This window comes from Capricornis sumatraensis, chromosome 19, assembly GCF_032405125.1.
Source record: "Capricornis sumatraensis isolate serow.1 chromosome 19, serow.2, whole genome shotgun sequence".
Taxonomy (NCBI): Eukaryota; Metazoa; Chordata; class Mammalia; order Artiodactyla; family Bovidae; genus Capricornis; species Capricornis sumatraensis.
In genome coordinates this window covers 39,626,950-39,652,842 of record NC_091087.1, presented here as the reverse complement: position 1 = coordinate 39,652,842, position 25,893 = coordinate 39,626,950, and the positions used below count along the sequence as shown (strand labels likewise).

Genomic DNA, 25,893 nt, shown 5'->3' with positions numbered 1-25,893 from the left:
AGGGTAGATGAGGGCTGGTTAGAGTATAAAAGCATCTTAACAGTTGAGAAAATAGGTGGGCAAACGATTAGTCCTGGATGCATTGTGTTTGAGGAGTCTATGAGGTATCCAAACATAAAGGGTAGGCAGAAGAAGAGGAACCCACAATGTCCTAAGAAGTTTTAGGTTGGAGGATAACAGAAAGAATGGTTTCACTTCCAGGAGGGGAAGCTCACATATCACTGTCACAGAGGCATCAAATGAAATATTATATATACTTGGTTCAGTGAGAATGCATAAAATTATGGTTTAAAAACTAGCATTTCAAAATGCTAATTAACTAAAGAGAGTTCATAAAGTGCCCAAATTGGTTTATTTCTCAGTCTTTTGATTTAAGGAAAGTTGGAGCCAATATTTTCTAATTATTCGTCATAATAAATGTCATAGTACCTTTTCCATTCAGATTTTCTTCTTCTCTCCCCCTTCCACCATCAGGTTGATCACACTTAGAAGAGCTGCTAAGGAACACAGGAGAGGTGAAAACTAACAGATGAAAGTTTTGCCATGCACTGAAAGGAGAGCATTGTCTGTGAAGTTCTATTTTTAAAAATGTCTGCTTGTAATACCTTTACTGAACACGTTTGGAAACCTGGTGAATGCAAGAACTGTTTTAAACCTAAAAGTTTACACCAGCTACCCCCAGACCCTGAGAAGGCACCCATCACCCATGGCAATAAAACTAATGCCAACCACAGTAACAACCACCGTATCAGGAACACTGGAAACTTCCGGCCTCCTGTGGCTAAAAAACCCACTATCGCTGTGAAGCCCACTATGATGGTGGCAGATGGGCAAAGTGTGTGTGGTGAGCTTAGTATACAAGAACACTGTGAGAATAAACCTGTCGTCATAGGATGGAACCGAAACAGGATGGCCTTGAATCAGAAACCACTTAATAATAATAATGAAGATGATGTTGAAGGATTTAGCCATGTCCCTAAGCCTTATGGGAATAACGATAGTGCAAAGAAGATTTCAAATAACAATAATGGACTAACTGAGGTGTTAAAGGAGATAGCAGGCTTGGATACCACCCCTCAAATAAAAGAAAATGAGGCTAACTCCAGAGAGACATTCTTAGGAAGAATAAACGATTGCTATAAACGATCCCTGGAAAGAAAGCTTCCACCAAGTTGCATGATGGGCGGGATGAAGGATACTCAGGGCAAGCATGTTATTCTGAGTGGGAGCACAGAAGTGATCAGTAATGAAGGGGGTCGATTCTGTTACCCAGAGTTTTCTAGTGGTGAAGAGAGTGAGGAAGATATGCTCTTGAGTAACATGGAGGAGGAGCATGAGAGCTGGGATGAGAGTGATGAAGAACTGCTGGCCATGGAGATTCGCATGAGAGGGCAACCTCGCTTTGCCAACTTTCGGGCAAACACTTTGTCTCCTGTGCGATTCTTTGTGGACAAAAAATGGAATACCGTCCCCCTGCGAAATAAATCTCTGCAAAGAATCTGTGCTGTAGACTATGATGACAGTTATGATGAAATCCTGAATGGTTATGAAGAGAATTCTGTGGTCTCCTATGGACCAGGAAGCACTCAGAGCATGGTGTCATCTGACTCCACATCCCCAGATTCCTCTTTAACAGAAGAATCACGTTCTGAGACAGCCAGCAGTTTATCCCAGAAGATCTGTAATGGGGGAATTGCTCCTGGTAACCCGGGAGATTCTAAGGACGTAAAGGAAAGTGAGCCCAATTTTGAAAGCCTCTCTGGTAATGATCAGGAGAAGGAATCCTCACAAGCCTCTAAAAGCTCAGTAAAAGTTCCAGAGACACACAAAGCAGTCCTTGCTCTCCGATTAGAAGAGAAGGATGGCAAGATTGCTGTACAGACTGAGAAGCCAGAAAGTAAAGCCTCTACAGATATTGCTGGGCAAGCAGTAACCATAAACCTTGTTCCTGTGGAAGAGCAAGCAAAGCCCTACCGAGTTGTGAATCTGGAACAGCCTTTGTGCAAGCCGTATACTGTCGTGGATGTGTCAGCAGCCATGGCCAGTGAGCACCTTGAGGGCCATGCTAACAGTCCCAAGACTAAAAGCTCATCTTCTACTCCAAACTCTCCGGTGACATCACCTGCATTGACATCAGGACACATAAGTGCCCATTTCCAAAAATCCAGCGCCATCCGCTACCAGGAAGTATGGACTTCCAGCACCAGTCCACGACAGAAGATACCTAAGGTTGAATTAATCAGCAGTGGGACTGGACCGAATGTCCCTCCAAGGAAAATATGTCACAAATCAGCACCTACTTCACCCACAGCTACAAATGTTTCCTCCAAAACCATCCCTGTGAAGTCACCCAATTTGTCTGAAATAAAATTTAACAGTTATAACAATGCCGGTATGCCACCTTTTCCAATTATCATTCATGACGAGCCAACTTATGCTCGGAGTTCCAAAAATGCTATCAAAGTTCCCATTGTAATCAATCCAAATGCGTACGACAATCTAGCCATTTACAAGAGTTTTCTCGGAACCAGTGGAGAACTTTCAGTGAAGGAGAAAACCACAAGTGTAATAAGCCACACTTACGAAGAAATAGAGACTGAAAGCAAAGCATCTGATAACACTACTGGCAAACCCACTGAATGTCCCCAAGCTAAAGGGTTTTCAAACAGCACAGAGCGCAAAGGGGGCTCAGTGGCTCAGAAGGTTCAGGAGTTTAACAGCTGTCTTAACAGAAGTCAGTCTTCACCACAGAGAAGCTACAGTTCCAACCACAGCTCCCCAACAAAGCTCCAGAGAACCACTCAAGAACCTGTGGCCAAAACAGAAAGCACTCAGGAGCTTCAGGTGGTGGGCAGTAGCAGTAGCACCCGAGAGAAAGCGAGCACCGTGCTTTCTCAGATTGTGGCTTCTATCCAGCCCCCGCAGTCTCCTCCAGAAATGCCCCAGTCTGGCCCTAAAGCTTGCAGTGTGGAAGAGCTTTATGCAGTTCCTCCTGATGCCGGTGCTGCTAAGACTACACCCAAGGGTACACCGGTGCGCCCCAAATCTCTCTTCATGTCCCAGCCCAGTGCTGAGGCTGAAGCACCTCAGACCACAGAAAGTCCTACCACCAAAGCACAGAAAGATCCACTCACAAAGCCAGTCACCACCCCTCCCTCCAAATTAGTGACGAACCCCCAAAGCGATCCACCAGCCCCTTTTCCCCCACCACGCTCGACTTCCTCCCCTTACCATGCAAGTAACCTTTTGCAGAGGCATTTCACCAACTGGACCAAGCCAACCAGCCCGACCAGGTCAACGGAAGCTGAATCAGTTTTGCACTCTGAAGGCAGCAGGCGGGCAGCTGACGCAAAACCTAAACGCTGGATCTCATTTAAAAGTTTCTTCCGCCGTCGGAAAACAGACGAGGAAGACGACAAAGAGAAAGACCGGGAGAAAGGGAAACTGGTGGGCCTGGATGGCACAGTCATCCACATGCTGCCACCTCCTCCAGTTCAGCGCCATCACTGGTTCACAGAGGCAAAAGGAGACCCCAACGAGAAGCCAGCCATTGTCTTCATGTACAGGTGCGACCCTGCCCAAGGCCAGCTCAGCATGGATCAGAGCAAAGCCAGGGCAGAGCAGTCAGCAGTCACAGAGAAGGGTGGAGCAGAGGAGGGGTCACTACAGGACTCAGAGAAGAAGAAAAGGAGTCATTCATCTCCATCACAGATTCCTAAGAAAATTCTCAGGTATGTAAAATTGACTTGTGGAATATAAGAATTTTTTAAAACATATTTTCAGTTGCTGAGTTTTTTGCATCTTTAAGGTTGTATGAGAGCTATTTTTGTTTTGTAAATACCACTCAGTGGCCATCATCTATCTTTATAACTGCATTCCAAGAGTAGAATATTATTAAAATGATCGTATTGCATTGGACAAGTTTTATGGCCCTGAATCTTTAGCTAAAGTAGCCTGCTGCATTCTGGTAAATGCAGAGGAATTTTAACATAGAAAAACAAATTTGTAACACTTTACTAGCAATAAATAATATGTTACTTTGAAATGCTATGGTAGTATGAGGAAGAAACAAGATCAAATGAATAAATGGTGATACTATTCTTTACTTCACTGTAAGTGAAATCAAACTCTTTAAGCAATTTGTTTTTTTGGCTTTCATTAAGATGTTATGTCTATATGGATTATTTTTTAGGGGAATATTCGTTGTTTTTACTTCTATCTCTTTCTGTCCTATTTCATGTGTTGTGGAAAGGTTGGGGAAACGGCAAGCAGTTTATAGTTTTTTAACATGTAGGCAAAATAAGAGAAGTTAGTTTTTGAGATTGAGACCAAGTGGTATAACTCTCAATCCAGCTAGGCAAACTGCACACGCATACCAGTTATCTAAGCATCAGTTTGCTTTAATACTTAAATACTTGTCTGTTGATCACCTACCCTTTATAAGTCATATCCCAAATATTTATATCAAATCCATGTAATAGCCCTATAAGCTGAAAATCAGAGAAATTAAGAATTGGCCAGATTCACTCAGCTAGCAGTTGTCAGAGCCCAGAATTCAAACCCTGACCTGTCTCACTCTACAATTTTTATTCTTCCTATAATGTTGCATTGTTAATGTACATAAAATCAAACAAAATTTTTATACTTTCACTTGTAATCACTCACATAAACATTTATGTTTAGGAAGTGTATGGTTTTTTTCTTTCTCATTTGTATTTTAAGCAAACTGAATGTACTTCCAATAAGAACAAGGAACTGTTATCCAGGTTTGTAACATGGGATGATTTCCTTGTATCCCCTGCCCTTTTTACTCTTACAAAGATACGCCCTGAGTATTCCATTCATCTGATTCTGAGTCTTCCTGCCTCTTGATTTACAGTGAGCCTTCTCTCCCAGGTCTGGCTTTCTCCCAGCAAAGACAGAAAACTCTGGTTCAGGACAGAGTCTCTCATCAGCTTTTCTTTAGAAAAATGTAAATAAAAATCAGCCTTTAATCCCTTCATTTCTTCTAGCAAAATGCCAGGAAATTTTATATATATTCTTTGCTAAAATAAGCTTTTTATACATGCCTGCAACTAGTTGTCAAAATGCTAAGAAGTTACTATTTTCCTTAAATCCATGTAATAACAAAGCAAGTAGAATAAGGGTAATACATCCCTGTGAAGAATAGTCTTGTCATTGGTAGCTGAAAGTAGATGATAGAATATTGTACTCCAGTAGTAATAAAACACATGTATTGCAGGTTGCTGTTTCATTTAGAAAAGAAGCAATTTAAACACTACATGGCTGAAGTTACCTATGACAGAATGGCAGATGGTTCATGAAAATCAATAAATGTCTTTACTCCTCATTAAGTATGGTTGTGGTGTGTTTATCCACATCCTGGAAGGCAGAGTCAAGGAATAATTTGACTTCTGTTTGGTGAAATGAGATTCTCTACTTTGGCTGCCTGGCCACCATATGTGGGGGTGAGGGTTGCCTGGACCCTTGGCATGGCAGACCTCTTGCTAAACAGCTTATATTGTCAAAGGTTTGCTTGCATATAGGCCAATCATAACTTCTACAATGTATTAGTTCTTTATAGGTCAGTCAGTCAGTCAGTTCAGTTGCTCAGTCGTGTCCGACTCTTTGCGACCCCATGAATCACAGCACACCAGGCCTCCCTGTCCATCACCAACTCCCAGAGTTCACTCAGACTCATGTCCATCGAGTCAGTGATGCTATCCAGCCATCTCATCCTCAGTCGTCCCCTTCTCCTCCTGTCCCCAATCCCTCACAGCATCAGAGTCTTTTCCAATGAGTCAACTCTTCACATGAAGTGGCCAAAGTACTGGAGTTTCAGCTTTAGCATCATTCCTTCCAAAGAAATCCCAGGGTTGATCTCCTTCAGAATGGACTGGTTGGATCTCCTTGCAGTCCAAAGGACTCTCAAGAGTCTTCTCCAACACCACAGTTCAAATGCATCAATTCTTCGGTGCTCAGCTTCTTCACAGTCCAACTCTCACATCCATACATGACCAAAGGAAAAACCATAGCCTTGACTAGATGGACCTTAGTCGGCAAAGTAATGTCTCTGCTTTTGAATATGCTATCTAGGTTGGTCATGACTTTCCTTCCGAGGAGTAAGCTTCCTTCCTTTCCTTTTAATTTCATGGCTGCAGTTACCATCTGCAGTGATTTTGGAGCCCCAAAAAATAAAGTCTGACACTGTCTCCACTGTTTCCCCATCTATTTCCCATGGAGTGATGGGACCGGACAGGTAGCATCCATTTATCCAAAAGATACAGTGCATTTACCGCACTGGTTGTCAGGTTTAACCATACATCTCAATAACTGGAGGACTATTGAAACACAAATTGTCAGCCCAGGCCCCCAGAGTTTTTTGATTTGATAAGTCTGAGTTGGGTCCTCCTAACAAATTTCCAAGTGATGGTGATGATACTCATCCTGGGGCCATACTTTGAGAACCACTGGTCTTCCTCCCATTTTCAAGATATGTACTATAGTTTAAATAAAGGAATTTTGAGGCATTAAGCTTTTCTTAGATGCACACTGGAATTTTCACATTTCATAATGTCCCAGACTAAGTAGAAAAAGAGGTATAAGTGTTAAACAGGTTTTTTCTAAAAAAAACTTTGGAGAGTTTAAAACTTGAATACTCATGTTGAAAAATATACACCATTTGCTTTTTCAGTAATTATTTCATTTACTTGGATACACATTAGTATTTACTTGAAGCAACTTTGAGAGGAAAAACATTACTGTCAAATGTCAACATTTGTGTTTCCAGCTTGATGGCAATGTGATCATTAAATTACCATCCCACGGCTGGGAACACATTGCTGGAAGAAATGAAAATGCAAGTTTTTCTATAAGTAAATGAAGATTCCAAATCTAAATGGCACATAAAGAATAAAAAATACTGTACCAAAGGCCAAACCCTAGGCTCTGAAAGATGAAAGACTTTGTAGAGCCTTGCATTATGAGTTGAGATTTTTTACTAAGTTCATTTATTTGACTGTTCAAGGGACATAAGTTAAATATCTGAACTGTGCTGTCTATGTGCCATAAGGATAAACAGGGGTAAAGATTACCACACTGCTGAAATAGTGGGCGTGAGTTTGACTTCAGCTTCAGCTGTCTGTCTGGACCTTCAGTCTGTAATTAATTTGGGGATATAATAGTAACATGTAAAAGACTTAGCACAGGGTCTGGCACATAGTAGGTGCTTAAAAATATTCCTAGACCCTCTGCCCTCAATGTGATAAATGCTAAACAATGTATGCTCAGAATGGCACAGAAGCACAAAAACCAGAGTGATTAAATCAGCTTAAAAGACATGAAGTCAGCTTCTCAGAAATGAAATACAAACCAGATATTAAATGACAAATGAGATTTTGCCAGCTGGCTGACGAAGACACTGTAGGCAAAGGAACAATATATGCAAAGTCACAGAGATGATGATGGCAAACAGAAGCAAGACAGGTGACTGGAAAAGAATAATGAATAAAGCAGTGGTTCTTTAGATGTGGTGCATGCAAGGTCAAATAGTGACCATGAAAAAGTCACCATTTTCATAATAATACCAAGACATTATTTGTCTTTTTCAGTATGTTGACATTTGCACTGAAGATGCAAAAATGATAATGGGTAAAACTGCTTAGACCTGTGCGAATCAAAACCGTGGCACCATATGGCACCAGTAGTTTTAGAAAAACAAACATCAGTTTTACTTAAGAATGTCCTTGATGAGGTAGTACATCGTATTAAATCTCAACCCTTGAGTATCTGTTAAAAAATTCTGTGTGATAAAATGAAAAGTACACAGAAAGTACTTATGCTGCATACCAAAGCATGGTTGTCTCAAGGAAAACCACTTGCTAAATAGTTGAAGTTTCAAAATTTGAATAACAAAGCTGAACTAGCCTCTTTTTTATGGACCATCTTAAAAGAACAAGTGGCAGACCAGCTGTGGTATTCAGAATTGGGTGTTTGGCAGATATTTTCTTAAGAATGAGCATAGTGAGCCTATTACTTCAAGGAAAACAACTGACAATATTTCTCATCCATGATAAAATTCATGCTTTCACACAAAAATAAGAATTTTTGAAAGCTTGTATCTGCTACCATGACAGCCTCATAATAGTTAAGCATTTTTTTCTGATGCAATTGCTGGTGGCATTAGCAAAAAAGATTTTTTAAATTATATAATGAAATGTGTCAACATTTGGAAGATCCACATAACTCAGTGAACCAGTTACTTCCAAATGATCCCATTTAGGATGTTACAGAATTATGCAAGAGTAAAAGATCCATTGAAACTGCAAGTTAAACCAATGAATTTAATGTAACTGAGGACAAAAAGTTCATTGATACGGTGTGAGATTCCGTATTGCAAGTAACTTTTAAGCAACTATCACTTAACCAAGGTCTGGTATAGTACCAAAGAAGAATATCCAAGATTATCTAGATGACTATCAATGCTCCCTTGCCACCTACATACATGGATGTGACCAGATATTTTTCATATACTTCAACCAGAGCAACATATCAGAACAGATTGAATGCAGAGGCATATGTGAGAATTCAGTGGTCTTCTATAAAGCCATAATATTAAAGAGGTTTGGAAAAAATGTATTATTTTGGTTAATATTTAAAGGTTTACTGTTTTTAAATGAATTAATCATTTTTTAATTTTTCAGTTTTAATTTCTAATAAAATAAATGTCAATAGCTGTAATCCACATAAACAAAGAGCCCTTACAGTTCTCAATAACTTTTAAGAGAACCAAAAGTTTGAGAACTGCTAAGAAAGACTGTGAAGAGCCTTGCATACTACATTGAAATGTTTGGCCTTTATGTTATAGATTGTGTAGCAGAAACAGCTTTCAAGGGGGAAAGTAGAGTGATCTAAAAACTCTTCTGGCAGTAGTATTAAAGGTGAGTCGGAAGTAGAAAATGTTGGTGACAGCAATACCAGTCAAATTTTGGCTCAATAATGTATCCATAGTCATCATTTCTATCCAGCTAGTCTGGATCAAGAGAAATTAATTTAGTGGTTAGTCAGGTCTGTGACCAGGTTTTTAGAAGCACTAGCTTACCTACCATCTCTGCAACTTTTTGGTATCCATAGCATGTCCATAATATTGTGTAGTGAGAAAAATGAATCACTGAAGTCAGACAAAGATTTGAATTCGAACTGTGCCACTTGTAATTGTGTGACTTTTGACTTCACCTCTCTGAGCTGAAGTTCCCCAGCATGTACCATAGTGATGATAATACCTACCTTAAAGAGACATCACAAGGACTAAATAGGTATCTGTAAAGTATACAATACCTAGCAATATCAGTTGACTTCTTTACAAATTATGCTTAGGATATCAGAATTTAAGATAATTTTTGCTTAATGTTTTTCTCCAGCATTCTATTCTTAGAATAAATAGCCAAGTGCTCTTTCTTAAATGTAAGCCCAGTCATATCCCCACACTGAAGGCCCTATATATGTGACCTCTGTCTACCTGATTAATCTTACTTACCCTCTTCCTCATGTGCCTCTGGTTATTCTGGCTTTCTTTCTGAGCGTCTTATTTAAAATGTTGACTATGAAATAGTTACCTCAGTACCACCTTTAATGGAGGACCACTTTTAATCCCAAATTTATTTACATCTCTCCATCTCTGTTTCTACCACTTATAATGGAGACCATAAATAAAATAGTTCCTTTCGATTTCTTTCTTGCTTGCTTGCTTTGGCCACACAACCTGTGGGATCTTAGTTCCCCAACCAAAGTTTAACCCGGGCCCTCGGCAGTGACTGCACGAGTCCTAACGAGTCCCTGAACCACTAGGAAATGCCCCTTATTCTATTTTAAACTTTTTATGAAAGAAAATTCTAAACACATACAAAGGTAGATTCATAAAATGAACCACCACTTACCCTAAAACCACACAACAGTTACCAATTTACGGCCAATCTTGTTTCACCCAGACCTCATCCCATTCCCCCCATTATTTTGAAGCAAATATCAGGCATCATTTCATTTGTAAATATTTCAATATGTATCTCTAAAAGATAAAGGGTTTTTTTTTCTCCTTGTAACCATGTGCCAAAAGAATTCCTTAAACTTTTAGTGGCTAACCCCTAGCTAAACCATCATCTGGTATCAAGATTTTAAATATTATGTATATTCTTTTGACTCCTACATTTGCATCTCCATTTCTGATCTCTTTCCCTGTGATTCACGTGAAAGTGAAAGTCACTCAGTCGTGTCTGACTCTTTGCAACTCCCTGCACTATTACAGTCCATGGAATTTTCCAGGCCAGAATACTAAAGTGAGTAGCCTTTCCCTTCTCCAGGGGATTTTCCCAACCTACAGCTATCCATTTGATATCTCCACTTAAACAACTGGACATCTCAAATGAAATGTGTCCAAAACAGAACTCTTGATTTTTCCCTACAAATCTATTCTCCCCCAAGCCTTGCCTTGCTAAACGGTCCCACCATCCATCTAGTTGCTCAGATTAGAAAACTAGGAGTCATCTTTGATTCTTCTATTCCCCTCATCCCCTACATCCAAAATATCACCAAGTGTTGTGACTCAACCTCCAAAACATATCACAAATCTATTTACTTCTCTCCATCTCTGCTTCTACCATGCTTGTCCAAGCCACCATTTCTCTCACCTGGCCTACTAAAGTGTTTTCTTAGTTGATCTACCTGCCTAATCTCTCACCCCTTTTAATCTAATTTCTCTGGAACAGCCATATAATCTTTTTTTTCCTTTTTTTTTTTAATGTATTTATTAGAGGATAATTGCTTTACAATATCATGTTGGTTTCTGTATATCAACATGAATCAGTCACAGGTATACATATGTCCCCTCCCTCCTGACGCCCACCCTATCTCACCCCTTTAGGTTGTCACAGAGCACAGAGTTTGAGCTCCCTGCATCACACAGCAAATTACCACTGTTTATCTGTTTTACAATGGTACCCCACTCCAGTACTCTTGCCTGGAAAATCCCATGGACGGAGGAGCCTGGTAGGCTGCAGTCCATGGGGTCGCTAAGAGTCAGACACGACTGAGCGACTTCACTTCCACTTTTCATTTTCATGCATTAGAGAAGGAAATGGCAACCCAGTCCAGTGTTCTTGCCTGGAAAATCCCAGGGACGGGGGAGCCTGGTGGGCTGCCATCTATGGGGTCGCACAGAGTCGGACACGACTGAAGCGACTTAGCGGCAGCAGCAATGTATATGTATCAGTGCTACTCTCTCGAGTTGTCCCACCCTCTCCTTCCCCCACTGTGTGCACAAGTCTGTTCCCTATGTCTTCATCTCCACTGCTGCCCTGCAAATAGCTTCATCAGTACCATCTTTCTAGATTCCAGGTATATGCATTAATATGTGATATTTATCTTTCTCTTTCTGACTTATTTCACTCTGTATAATAGTCTCTAGGTTCATCCACCTCATTAGTACTGACTCAAATGCATTCCTTTTCATGGCTGAGTAATATTTCTTAGTATATATATTTTTTTAATGCAAATTGCATTGTTTCAACACAGTGAAAGAAGTCCCTACATAATCTGACCTCTAACTACTGGTATAACCTGTCTCTTACTCACCACATTGCTCATGAACTTCTCCCAATAGGAGTTTTCTTTCTGTTCTTCAAACATGCCAAGCCTAATTCCCTTTTTATCAGCTGTTCACTCTGTTTGGTGTGCTTCTTTCAGATCTTGGCATGGCTGGTTCCTTGTCATTTAGCTCTCAAGATAAATGTCACTCCTTCAGAAAATTCTTCACTGGCTACTCAATCATAAAAAACTGCCCCCACCCTCAGTCACTCCCAATCACATCACGTCATCTTTTTTTATTTTAGATTTATTCACATGTTTATCGCTTTAAAAAACTCTTCCATCTTTATTTCATTCTTCCTTTCTGGATTCAATTTACTTCCTCCCAAGGAATCCCCTTTTAGTAGTCTTTTCCATAAACTGGTAATAAGTTCTTGATTATTGACTGAAATTGTTATTTATTCCATGATTGGTAGATAGTATCTATTGCCAGTCACATACATGTTTTTAAAAATTTAGCTCAAGGGACTTCCCTGGTGGTTCAGGGAAGACTCTGTGCTTCCACTGCAGGGGTTGTTTGTCGCTGTTGTTTAGTTGCTAAGTCACATCCATCTCTGCGACCCCATGGACTGTAGCCCACTGAGCTCCTCTGTCCATGGAATTTCTCAGGCAAGAATACTAGAGTCGGTAGCCATTCCCTTCTGCAGGGGATCTTCCTGACCCGGGGATCAAACCTCCGTCTCCTACTTGGCAGGCAGATTCTTTACCACTGCGCCACCTGAAAAGTCCCCTACTGCACAGAGCACAGGTTCAGTCCCTGGTTGGGGACCTAAGATTCTGTGCTGCTAAGAGTCCATACTGTGCTGCTCAGCCCATGAAAGAAACAAAAATTAGCTTAAAATTTTTCTTTCTGATCAGTTAGAAAAACAATCAATGACTGAGAAAATAATGATAACTTGCCTAGAATAACTATAACACTCTCAACTGAAGTTAAGGATACCATTTGCCCCCTGAAATGGCCTCTTGAACTTTTGTTACTGAACTCAAGCTTGCTCTGCTTGTTGCATGCAGAGCCAGTGAATCCAAGAAACGAGGTGTTGAAGCAAGGAATATAACTTTATTTGGAAAGCTGGCTGACTGAGAAGATGGAAGACTAATATCTCAAAATAACCATCTTGTCGGGGACTGGATACCAGGTTCTTTTATGGATCAAAGATGGGGGGAGATAAGGAAACAAAGTAAAAAGACCATTTGATCCTTGCAGATATCTCCTAGGATGGCAAACCTTAGGCAGGGGGATGTGTTAGTTTCTTGCAGTCATTTACAGGTAGCCAGGGTCAAATGATCTCTCGGTAAGCTAAAAAAGACACTTTAGTTTAAGGGTCAGACAGAGGGGACAGGGTTCACTGAAGCAGGCCATTATGTATGATTATAATAACAAAAGTGGCAAAAAAGAAAAAAACAAGGGTTAAAGTCAAATAAACAAATCCAGCATAGAAGAGTCAAAATTGACTCTTCCCTATTACACTTTGACTAACCTTTCTAGCTCCACCAGCCCTGAAGATCATGTTCCTAATTAGCAAACATCCCTATCATGTACTCTTGGATACCATGTAAGTCCAGTTTCTCTGGGAGTCCCAGAACAGTTCAGGAATCCAGCTCTGCCTCGTATTGCTGGGATTTTATCCAAACTGCAGCAGCTTCCATTGTGGACAAGCAGATTAGGTTTGGCACACCTTTGCTCTCCTAGAAATGCTAGTCATCTATATACACCTTCTTATACCCTTCCAGGACCTTTTTGACCTTCTTAGAGTCCTTAGAATTCAGCTATATTCCTCGATAATGCAGAAGTCAATCCTTAGAGGCCCTCTAATCCACTCCAAGTTTCAGGGGTACAGATCAGGAATTGGCAAACTATGAACTGTGGGCCACATCCAACCTTCTACCTGTTTCTACAAATGAGGTTTGATTGAAAAACAGCCACACTCATTTTTTTACATATCTACAGCTGCTTTTGCACCATAATAGCAGGGTTGTGTGTGTGTGTGTGTGTGTTAGTTGCTCAGTCATATCCGACTGTTTGCGACCCCATGAACTATAGTTCGCCAGGCTTCTTTGTCCATGGAATTCTCTAGGCAAGAATACTAGAGTGGGTTGCCATTTCCTTTTCCAAAAGCAGGGTTGAATAGTTGCAAAAGGCACACATGGACTGTAAAGTCTAAACTATTTACTATTTGACCCTTCATAGCAAAGTTTTCTGACCCTGGACTAAACTATAATATCTGATTTGTCTGTAGTCATCAGGCATGCTGGTGGCCTGGTGGCCGTTCTGGCCAAATGCTAGACATGTTTGCTGCTCACTAAGGTAACCAGGGTCTGAGTCTCTTAATATACGTACGTGTATGCACATGGAGTATGGACAGAGAAATTAAAATACTTCCTAGATTATGATACAATGTGATGTCCTTTTCTGGAAAATTCAGCTAGAAGCTTGAATTTTTTTTTGAATGTTTATGCTCCAGTTATCTCTCTCTCTCTTTTGATATGGACAATCTTTTTAAAAAAAAATTTTTTAACACTTTTTTAAATGGAAGAATAGTTGATTTACATTGTATTAGTTTCAGGTGTGTTCCAGTTATGTCTTAATTTCCATTATCTCTACTCTTTGCTAAGAGAACTTGTCAAAGTCGTCTTTTCCTGCTTAGGACCAAACTGGCCTTGAAGACCAAGTTCCTATTTCTCATAAAGAAAAAAACTGGAGACAGAAGCTGAAAGTAATTGCTTGTTCTCCTGATCATGTTCTTTGCTCTAAAGAAACTTCTGGACTGTCAGCATTTATAAACATCACATCTGCATTTGCTGACCTATTGTTCCTGAAGTTTAGATGAGTTCATAAGTCCTTACTATTGAATTTTTCAATAATCCTCTTTTAGAGAAAATGGATGAATATCTCATTTTATTGTAATCAAAGAATGATACAGGATGGTTGTGGGGTGGTCTTCAGAGAGCTTTATGTTCCTTTCCCTTTGGGGAGGTGATTAAAAATTCAGAGGATTAAATTGACTTGTTTTAAGTCTCATAATGAATGTAGTCCAAAGTGAAGACTCAAACTGAAAATTCCCCTGTTTGTCAGGTCAGCTTTGTTTCCTTATTCGCCTAATGATTCTGAAGTCAAATATCAGTATCTTATTATATAATTCTCAATTTTCATTCATGTTATCTCAGTTGTGCCAGTATCTCTGATAGTGCATTCTTCCTATTTTATTGGAAACTGAAAACAGAGAGGCTCATTGATAGTCCCAGGACCACTCTGCAAGTAGGTGGCAGAGCCAGACTCTGACTTCAGAGATTTTTGGCCTCTGAGTACCTTTTGCTACACTCCTTGGGTGATTATTGAGTCAGCTGGAGTCTATCATGTCCTTTATAAAGTCAGCCTGAGTGCAAGAAGGCATGCTGTGACCACTAAGGGCCACAGTGAGGTGTACTGATGCACTGACTTCAAGCAGTCTTGACGTACTCAACATTGACACAGTTGTTCACTCTCTTCAAAGCACTTCCTGTGAATTTCCTAGTTAATATACACTCCTGTAAATGTCACTACACCCATTTTATAGATGAATAATGGGAGACAGGGACAGACTAGCACTGGTGACAGGGCTGAAATTAAATCTGAGTTTCTAATTTCTTGGCCTTTATTCAGACCTCTAGGCCAGTTTTCAGTCAGTGATTACTTAATATAACTGCAGTCGAGTATTGATTAGAGTCATCAGGTGATATTTAAAGGTTTAATTCCAGGACAAGCAGTTTATCCTCATATGGTGCCTTTATAATGGTGATTTGTTAGTAGCAGGATGAAGGACTTGCCTGAAAAAAAGCAAAGTGATGACAGTGGAGCATGCTGATCAGCTCCCCACAGCAACTCCTAGTTATCATGGAGGGAAACAGCATCAGGAATCAGCCACTGGCCTTTTCGTGCTGCTGGTGCATGGAGAAGCTCCATTCTTCACCAGGGGAGATACCCTGTTCCTCTGCCTTCCAAACTGTGGAGAGGAACCCCCTCCCTTTGGATGCTCCTCATTGGAACCTGTCCCAGTCCCGTCCTCCATAGTGATACCAGCAGAAATTTTGCTGGGAGCCATGTGGACACAGATCCTGGTGCCATTTTCTGGTGCCCTGCTGCCCAGACCCCTCCTGATTGGGTTTATTCAACACCCATTTACTGAGTGCTTTCTGGGATCCTCAGTCCTTGCTGCCTTAGCTTGGGCTCCATAACAACATCCCCCCAGACAGTTGACTTAAACAGCGAAGATTTGTTTTCTCACAGTTCTGGAGGCCAAAGTCCAAGATTAAGGTTCCAGCTGATTTGGTTTCTGGTGGGGGCTCTCTTTCTGACTTGATGACTACTTTCTCACTGTGTCCTCCCTTTCCTCCTTAATACGTACAGAGAGAGAAACCAAACTCTCTGGTGCCTCTTCTTAAAAGGACACAAATCCTCTCTAACAGGGTTAGGGTGCCCTATCCTTACGACCTCATTTAATATTAATTATTTCCTTAGCGGCCCTCATCTCCAACTCCAGCCACACCAAGGTTTAGGGTTTCCACATATGAATTTGGAGGAGATACAAACAGTTTATAACATCTGCCATGGGTATTCAGGGAAGGAAGTGTCCTCATGGACAATAAGACATCATGGGTAATTGAGATTTGAATAGTCTCAATTACTGGCTGAGTTTGGAATAGATGGAAAGAAGAAGGGAGGCAGCTCTAAGAGGGGAAAGCAGGTACACAGAGATAAAGAATATGGTGTGTCCAGTGTACGATGTCAATACATTGTCTGAAGTTGAAGGATTGGGTCTCAGAAAGTTTGAAAGAAAGATGAAAACATATGTTGCAACCTCATAGTGAAGGGCTTTGAAGTCCTACAGGTGGTCTGGACCTGACCTGAACACCTGGCCACAGGACCTATGGCTGATGTAGATCAGAGGAATAGCAGAATGAAAGAGAGATTTTAAGAAGAGTCCCCTGCAGGGTGAGTAGAAAGTACAGGTGCTGTGGTCTCTCTTGGAGCAGCTTTTTCAGCCAAAGGGGCCTGGCTTTTGTGTTCACCTCTGACCTCTGGGTTGTTGTGGTTGTTTTTTTTTTTTTGACCTCTGTTAATGTGAAGAACTGAGATAGTGCTACATGTTGGGAGACTTGACTTACTGCTGGTGTCACAGGTGCCATTTCCTGTGTTCAGAGTGGTCTTCAGCCAACCAGGCCTTCTAATAAAAATCAGAAATGTCATACTAGGCTGTATCCTCATTTCCTAACATGTTGCAAGTTTGTATAATTGCACTCTAAGAATAAACGTCAAAAGATAAGGATTGGTCCCAAAGCACTCCCTCTTTTTTAATAGCCTGTTATGAATCTCTCACCTGTGACTACTTAAATTATTTTATTTTCCCTGTTCAGCCATATCACTTCTGAGCAATGATGCTCCTTTACTAAAAATTTTCCTCCTCACTTCTTACATTTTACTCCTTTTATACTTAATTTCCTGCTCCTCTCTGCAGAGAGGGAGGCAGTGAAAAACAGCCGCTTAAATTGTGGCCCTAGGATCAACTGCTCAGAATCATGTGGGGTGTTTGTATAAATGCAGATTTCTGGGTCAAACCCCAGAGCTGTAAAATCAGTCCCTCATGGTGGGGGGCCGGAAATCTGCATCTTTAACAAGCAATTCTTAGCCATGTTAATAACAATCGGCATAGTATGTTAGAACATAGGCTTTGAAGTTATTCAGACCTGGATTTGAATCCTGCTTTCACCACTTATTCCCTGGTGGCTCAGTGGTAAAGAACCCACTGGAGATGTGGGTTCCATCCCTGGGTCGCGAAGATCCCCTGGAGAAGGAAAGGGCAACCCAGTATTCTTGCCTGGAGAATCCCCATGGACAGAGGAGCCTGGCAGGCTACAATCCATGGAGTCAGGAGTCAGACACGACTGAGCGATTTTCACTTCCATTTTTCAGCACTTATTAGCTCTGTCATCTGAATCTGGGACAAGTGACTTGAGCTCTGCTTCTTAGCTTCCTCACCCATAAACTGAGAGGCAGAATTTGTTTAGAGCACAGACTAGAGCTGAAATGTCAGGTTTGAACCTCAGGTCCACCAGGTGCTAGCTGTGTAACCTAAGGCAGATACCTAAATCACTCTTGGCTTAATATTTCTTCATTTGTAAAACAGAAATAATCACCTGTATGACTTAAAAGGATTGATGTTAAGTGTTAGAAAGGAGGGCAAGGGAAGGGATTTTCATATCCCCGGAATACATTTGGCAATATGTGGAGACTATGTGGTTGTCACAACTGGGGAAGCAGAGAGTGACTCCAATACCTATGGGTTAGAGACAGGGTAAGAGATGTTAGTGTGAACCTACTATGCACAGGACAGCCCTCCACTACCAAGAACTACTTGGACAGAATACCAACAGTGCCACTTTGAGAAACATGACTTAGAATAGGGACATAGTAAGTACCGTGTAAGTTTTGGCTGCTCTTATCATTCGCTGTTATGGGAATAACAACTCTTACTCAGAGGATTACTGTAGGAGATACATATTTTAAGCCCACAGTATCTGGCAGTCAGCAGGTGTAGATGTTAGTGATAGGGGTTAATATTAGGAAGCCAAATATCTATAAACACAGTCTTTCACGCACTAGAACAGCTCCCATTAAAAAAAATCTTTTTGCCATGTAAATAATAACTTTGTTTAGAATGTTTCAAAAGAACGCAGCTGTAATCATTAACACCCTACATTTCAATGATAGCTTCTTTCTCTTCAAAACCCTTTTATCTCTTCATAATCAAGCATTTATTGTTGAATCTTCACAGTGCACCAGGCTTACCTAATAGTACCAGTGTGGTAGCAAGAACACGTTAGAGTTGCATAGTATTGAATTCAGATCCTGACTCTATCACCTGAGTGCACACATAACCATTTTGGTGGTGTTGTTAAGTCACTAAGTCATGTCCGACTCTCTAGCCTACCCTAAGACAGTTCATTTCACTTTTTTCAGTCTCAGTTTCCCCATGTGTAAAGTGAGAAATAATCACCTTTACCTCTTGAGGTGTTCCTATGAGTTAAACCGAAAAGTGTGCAGCTTGTACTGGGTAGCATTGGAGTAGGGCCTGAGAAGTGCTGGTTCCCTTTCCCTCCTGACATCCATCCTGCTAGTGAGCCAGCTGTGTTCTGGAGAGTGTAGGGTACATAATCATCTCACTCCTCTGACTCAAAGGGCAAATGGGCAGTTGAGGGAGATAAGAGGAAAATGGGGAAAACGTACAGTGACTTGCTCTCCAGTGCTTCTGGGCATGTGGGAAAAGTCCAGGACCCAGAGATGGCTGTTCCATATCCTCCTTAGGTTAGTCCTGTTGAGGGGCCTATGGATATTTTCTTCTAACACCTTGCCTCCCCAGGAAACAAACATCAATATCCAACCCCCTTCTTTAGAAGTGAGCTAAGGCCAAATGGTGATGCTGCAAAGCTCCTACCACACCTCTGTTATTGAGAAGTGAAGTGAAGTGAAGTCGCTCAGTCATGTCCTACTCTTTGCGACCCCGTGGACTGTAGCCTACCAGGCTTCTCTGTCCATGGGATTCTCCAGGCAAGAGTACTGGAGTGGTTTGCCATATCCTTCTCCAGGGGATCTTCCCAACCTAGGGATCGAACCCAGGTCTCCTGCATTGTGGGCAGACGCTTTAACCTCTCAGCCACCAGCTTAAGCTGGTTATTGAGAAAGGCAGCCCTATTTTATTGTGCTTTTCCGAGATTAATTTATCTTTTCTGTTAATTTGTACAGGTGCCATTCTGACTTTGTATTTCATAGGATTTTAAAACTGTAATTTTTCTTACTATTATGAAGGTGACAGTGATGTACTGTGGCCTGTGTTCTTATCTACTTTGCTGTCTTACAGTCTGGTGCCTTGAAGACACTTTTAATTTGCTATTCACATTTGTTAAAGAAAAAAAAAGGTGAAACTGTGCAGTGTCTGGAAATTAGAGTCCATTTAAGACCTTGCACATGGCTGCCAATTTTCCCCATCCCAAGACCTAGCCACTTTATTCACACCAGGAGGAGTTACCTTCGTCTGACCAGACTAGGTTGGACATATTAGCAAGAATTCATCAGATCTCAGTTAAAGGTTAATCTCAGTTCAAGATAAGAAGTTTGAAGTTTTTCGGTTAAAGACTACAGAAGGCTTAGTGGAAAATTGGAGACACTAAGATAGTGATCAGTGGATACAACACTTTTCTACCTGAGAATGCCAGTAATTGGGAAGTGTAGCAAAATCAAGTTGATGACCTGAAAACTAAGATAAGATTGAGAAATGTCATATTGGTGGGGGGTCCTAGAGGCAGAAAGACAGGAAGAAATGGAGTTCCCCCCACCTCTTTCAATAGATAAAGAGTATGGGATTCAATAACTTTGAGCTTTCCTCCTCATGTCGATTCACATCCCATTTCTGCAAAGGTCCATCATCCCCAGCAACTCCAGAAATAAGCAGCTTTGGAAACCAGTAATAAAACTATGAAATGCTGTTTCTGATGTGCTTTGATCGGATTTTTAGGGGTAAAAAGAGGTTGTAAAAATCACACATTTCCTTATTGGGTGTCTTGGGCAACAAAAGACAGATACAGCTACTGAAGAAAGCTGGCAAATGGGAATCGAGGATACCATTTGCCCCAAAAGGCAGATGGTCTCTACAGAAGTCTGATTTCATTTACTGTCCCTTCTGAAGCTGAATGAAGGCGGTTGAATTTGAAGATAAAGTTGAACTGAAATTGTGGAAATACTTGGATACATAAAGGCCTTTAATCTGTTCTAATGTGCCATTTGATTTGCCTCTTTAAAAAGTATATTCAGACATTAACAGAATTTCTACAAAAATGTGTCTTGAACAAACTTGCCAGGAAAAAAAAAAAAAAGGATTATTTCATCTGATGGTGTAATGATTAATCCTACCACCTGGGTAAGCCAAGTGAGCTTCCCGCAGGAGATTGCTTCTGCAGCTTTGAATTATGTATGAATATTGCAGACTGATGAATCACTTACCAAGGGATTCATTTATATTACAGACAAATCTGTAACAATGTTACCATTTCCTTTGAACACTTTAAGTTCATCCTCCACTTTCAGAAAATGAGATGTGTTTTTGTGGAGATTGCACATGATTTTTCTAAGTGTCAGGTCAGACATTGTTATTGCTGTTCAGGAGCTCAGTCCTGTCAGACTCTACACCCCCATGGACTGCAGCACACCAGGCTTCCCTGTGCTTCACTATCTCCCAGAGTTTGCTCAAATTCATGTCCATTGAGTCAGTGATGCTATCTAACCATCTCATCCTCTGCTACTCTCTTCTCCTTTTGTCTTCAATCTTTCTCAGCATCAGAGTCTTTTCCAATGAGTCAGTTCTTCACATCAGGTGGCCAAAGTGTTGGAGCTACAGCTTCAGCATCAGTCCTTGCAATGAATATTCAGGGTTGATTTCCTTTAGGATGGACTTGGTTTGATCTCCTTGCTGTCCAAGGCACTCTCAGGAGTTTTCTCCAGCACCTCAATTCAGAAGCATCAATTCTTCAGCCCTGATTCAGTCTTCTTTATGGTCCAACTCTCACATTTACACATGACTACTGGAAAAACCATAACTTTGACTAGATGCACCTTTGTTGGCAAAGTGATGTCTCTGCTTTTTAATATGCTATCTAGGCTTGTCATAGCTTTTCTTCCAAGGAGCAAGCATCTTTTAATTTCATGGCTGCAGTAATTTTGAAGCCCAAGAAAATAAAATCTGTCACTGCTTCTACTTTTTCCCCATCTATTTGCAATGAAATATTGGGACTGGATGCCATGATCTTAGTCAGCATGTTTAATTTTAAGCCAGTTTTTTCACTCTCATCTTTCACCCTCATCAAGAGACTCTTTAGTTCCTCTTTACTTTCTGCCATGAGAGTGGTATCATCTGCATATCTGAGGTTGTTGATATTTCTTTTGGCAATCTTGATTCCAGCTTGTGAGTCATCCAGCCCAACATTTCGCATGATATATTCTGCATATAAGTTAAATAAACAACATGACTATATACAGACATTACCAAATCTCAATTGAAAACTAGTCATTATTGAAAAGTTGGTCAGAGTTTGAGGTACAAGGAAATGTGTGTTATCTTCCATCCTGAAAGCGAAACAAATGCTGAGGGTCCCCGTAAAAGAGCAGGCAGAGTCAGGGTTTGACCCACCCTGGTGATCAAGGATCTAGATGTCAACACCACAGTTATTGCAGACATCCTCTATTGCATTAGAGAACTAGGGATTTTCAACAGGAATTTAAATAGCAAGAATAGAAGAGCCTTAACTTCCTCTCTGTGGGTGATTGATCAGTTAATATTTCTGTTCTATAATAATGATTATCAACTTGTACTTATCCTGAAAACTAGTTACCTTCATCATTATTTGCTACTTTCAAGACATACTAAGATATACTCTTATTAGAAGTCCTAGTAGATTTCTTGTAATTTCATTTTAAAGAATTTTTTTATCATCCATCTCATGGATGAAATGGGGGAAATTTTCATTTTTTTCTTTATCTCTCTCCTGATGTTATCATCTAGTTTACACAGAAGATCAAAGTAATAGGGAAACAGAACCTGGGTTCTCCGATTCCTGTTCTGGTATTTTCTCCATTACACTGAACATTTCCCAGTGAAATGTCAGTGGTGAACCACTTTGTTAGAAGAAAAAAACCTGTATTTGAAAAGCATCATATTACTATTTTCAAGGGTTTCCTGATTTTATGTCTAAATATGAAACATTATTAAAAAAAATCAATGGTCAAAAATTATATTCCCTTATAACATTAATATGCCTAAGATAAATTAAGTATAAAATTTTACTTCCTTTTTTCTTGCTGAACAATTTGTCCATTTATACATAGTGACTGACTCCAGGATTCTTGCCTGGAAAATCCCATGGATAGAGGAGCCTGGCGGGCTACAGTCCATAGAGTCATAAAGAGTCGAACACGTGAAGTGACTTAGCACACGTGCACGCACATAGTGACTGAATCACCTCCTCTGATGCTGTTCTTGACTCTTTTTCATTTTTTAGTCACAGCATATTATCACGTCTAAGCTTGAACTCTCAAAACTCTCCCTTTCCCTTTTTTCCTCTCTTTTACCATTTTCCTCAAGCATCAAGACATAACAGATCATTGATGCATGTTTAAAATTCTTCCTCTTAGACACTGCTGTCACTGTAGATGTAGATTAAATGTCTTAGCATCCATTTGTAAATCTATGTGATTTAACTCTCACCCGCTCCTTGCACAATTCTTTATAGTTGACAGTTGACTTAATTGGTGATTTAATATACCAGTGCACTTATTTAAAATGTGCTTGTGAAAACTGACCTTTGTGTAGAATATAGGTTGTGCTGCTCAGGTTCTCAAAGAGTTAATAAAACTAGCGTTCACTTTGCTTAGCTTCCCGAAGGTAATTTGGCTCATTTCCCAGACCAAACCCCTAAGGTAAAGGTCAAAGTGCAGTGGATTATATTAAGGTGCAGAATTCGAGCCTCTTATATCTTGCCCAACTTGTAGTCCTCCAGAACTCAGTGGGAGCTATGGTTCATCAGAGCTTCAGAACATGATTAACAGACTGAAGAAGGCCCTGTAGAATTTCCCTTAATGGGGAGTTGTATGAGTGAGTACAGTGGGTGAGTCTTTAATATTTCTTGCCTTTTAGCATCTGTATTGTGTTTTGAGAACCCTTTTTGAGTACAGAGCGATGTTTCATGTATGTGGAAACAGGCCCAGGGAATTCCTCATGGTTTAATAGCAGTAACTTTTGTAGTTTTTACAATAGGCTTAATAGAAATAGCCCATTCCCCAGGAGGAAAATAGACAAGCAAGGGTGGAGTTGTGGCTTTTTAACTGGGCTTCACCAGTCATTCTTGACAAATGGAAAAGAGAGATTGGGGAAAGAAAGAAAAAAGGCAAGAGCAAGGCTGCAGAGATTAGGAACCTAAAAACACCTTGCTAGTAAGCTCTCAAGTTGACTCTAGAGTAAGAAGAGAGTGTCTGGAGGTTTAATGTTTTTCCTGTCAAAGGGGGATGATATATTTTAATCATTTTATTGCTTTGAAATTAAAAATGGCTTATATTAACTGTTGCCCAGAGAAGATCATTTTCCCCCTCCTGAAGTGCATTGATAACTACTCAGTGACCTACAGTCTTGATACTAAGTGACATCTGGAGAAGGAAATGGCAACCCACTCCAGTTTTCTTTCCTGGAGAATCCCATGGATAGATGAGCCTGACAGGCTATACAGTCCATGGGGTCACAAGAGTTGGACACGACTTAGCAACTAAACCACCACCACCAAGTGACATCTGAGAGTGACTCAGAAGCGTCTCTTTGCTTTTCTTCACTAATGTATGGAAGTAGAGCCCCCTTGCCATCTTGATTTTATGACTCTCAATATTATGCTCCATACTGGCTTTGTTTTGGGTTGATAACCTACAGCAGCCCAGTAGGTTAATAAGAGTCAGCATGCTTTACCATTTGAGCTCCTCTTTACATGAACCCTCCTGTTGACTGCTAGTGAACTAAAGCCTTCCCACCTCACCCCATCCCCAGGAGCCAGATCCCATAATGGTACCTCCCACTCATTGCTTACTCGCAAGATAGAGAGACCTCTGTGTCTGCCAGCTTTGGAAGAGTACTTTTGAAGTTGTATATCCAGCAGACTTCCCTGGAAAAGGAAGTGGCAACCCACTCCAGAATTCTTGCCAGGAAGATCGCTGAGCAGAGGAGCATGGTGAGCTGCAGTCCATGAGGCTGCAAAGAGTCAGACATGACTGAGCGACCAACACACACTGTATCCCGTAGACTTAAAGGCTTATTTTCTTGCACATGCATAATTTCCATAATGAAAGATTGATAAGAAAGTGCTCTTCCTTCAGATCTGCTCCTTCAAGTCCACAGGTGATATATGTTCTGATGACACATGATCAAACCAAGTACCTCTTTTAAAGAAACTTGTAAATGTCACCATGACTCACTGCCATTTGAAATTCCAGAAATAACATATAACAGTGTATAAGATGTGTCCTTTCCTTCTTTCTCTTTGCCTATTAAAAAGAAAAAACAGGAAGAAAAGCTGGGGAGTATGTGACAGTCTAGGAATACTTTTAGTAGAACCAGAAACTATTAAATGTGCCTGATTTTGAATTTGTTTCATTGACCAGCCCAATGAGATTTTCTAACTAGGGCAGTTTTCTCCACCAGCTTTTAATAACCATTCCACCCCCTTGTACTTTATAGCAACAGAGTTGGCAGTTCAGATAGGCTAGGATGTGGGGAAGACTAGAAGAGCTAGCTATAAGCGAATGAGCAAGCAGCAGAGAAACAAGATTGGAGAAACAAAAAGCATTATGGATGACCATCCTCTGGTGTGTGGCCAGCGGCACGCTTCAGGTTCATGTTAGTTGGCAAGATTAGCTCGAGTACAGACCTTTCTTTTCCATTTGCCTTGCCTGCTGCATGCATACAGGCAAAGGTTGATGCATCAGTGTCCTCCTGGCAAAAAGGCTTCCTGGCCTCAGTTTACAGAATGTAATTGCTTCACTTCCTTATTTAAATCTCAGCTTTATTCCTGATCCTTTACTAAATAGTTTCATAAATACTTTAGTGTGGAATAAAATAAATACTATAAAGTATTTCATATTTGTTATAGTATTATAGCACAGTCCACCCTATTAATTTGTGTGTTCCGTATTCATGGATTCAACCAACTGCAGGTTTGAAAATATTACAGGGAAAAAATTCCAGAAATTTCCAAAAATCAAAACTTGAATTTGCCATGCACTGGTAACTATTTACATGGCATTTGCATTGTCTTTACAGCTATTTGCATCACATTTACATTGCATTGGGTATTAGAAGTAATCTAGGGGTGATTTAACATATATGGAATTGTGTATTTGTATATAATACAAATACTGCAGCCATGTTGTATAAAGGACTTGAGCATCTGTGGGTTTTGATTTCCTGTGGAGAGTCCTAGAACCCATCCCCTGAAGATACATACCAAGGGATGACTGTACTATAGTATGGTAAACATAGTAAATATGTTAAATACTTTCTTAAATACTTGAGTGTATTTGTCTTCAACTAGTTAAGCATTCATTTCCCTCTATCCCCATTATCGCTAACCTCCTACGTACAAGAAGTTCCCTTCCTTACCTCTTATTCTCAGACTTCCCTCTGAGCTTCCTGTACC

General features: G+C 40.5%; 1 protein-coding gene across 1 annotated transcript in view; it reads left to right on the top strand.

Annotated features, from left to right (window-relative positions):
- Positions 1–588: 588 nt before the first annotated feature.
- The window catches only part of PEAK1 (pseudopodium enriched atypical kinase 1), a 66,520-nt gene continuing 41,215 nt past the window's right edge, over positions 589–25,893 (top strand). The window contains exon 1 of the mRNA XM_068991586.1: positions 589–3,731. Within this exon, the coding sequence (XP_068847687.1) occupies positions 589–3,731 (3,143 nt within the window). The remainder of the gene's footprint in view (positions 3,732–25,893) is intronic.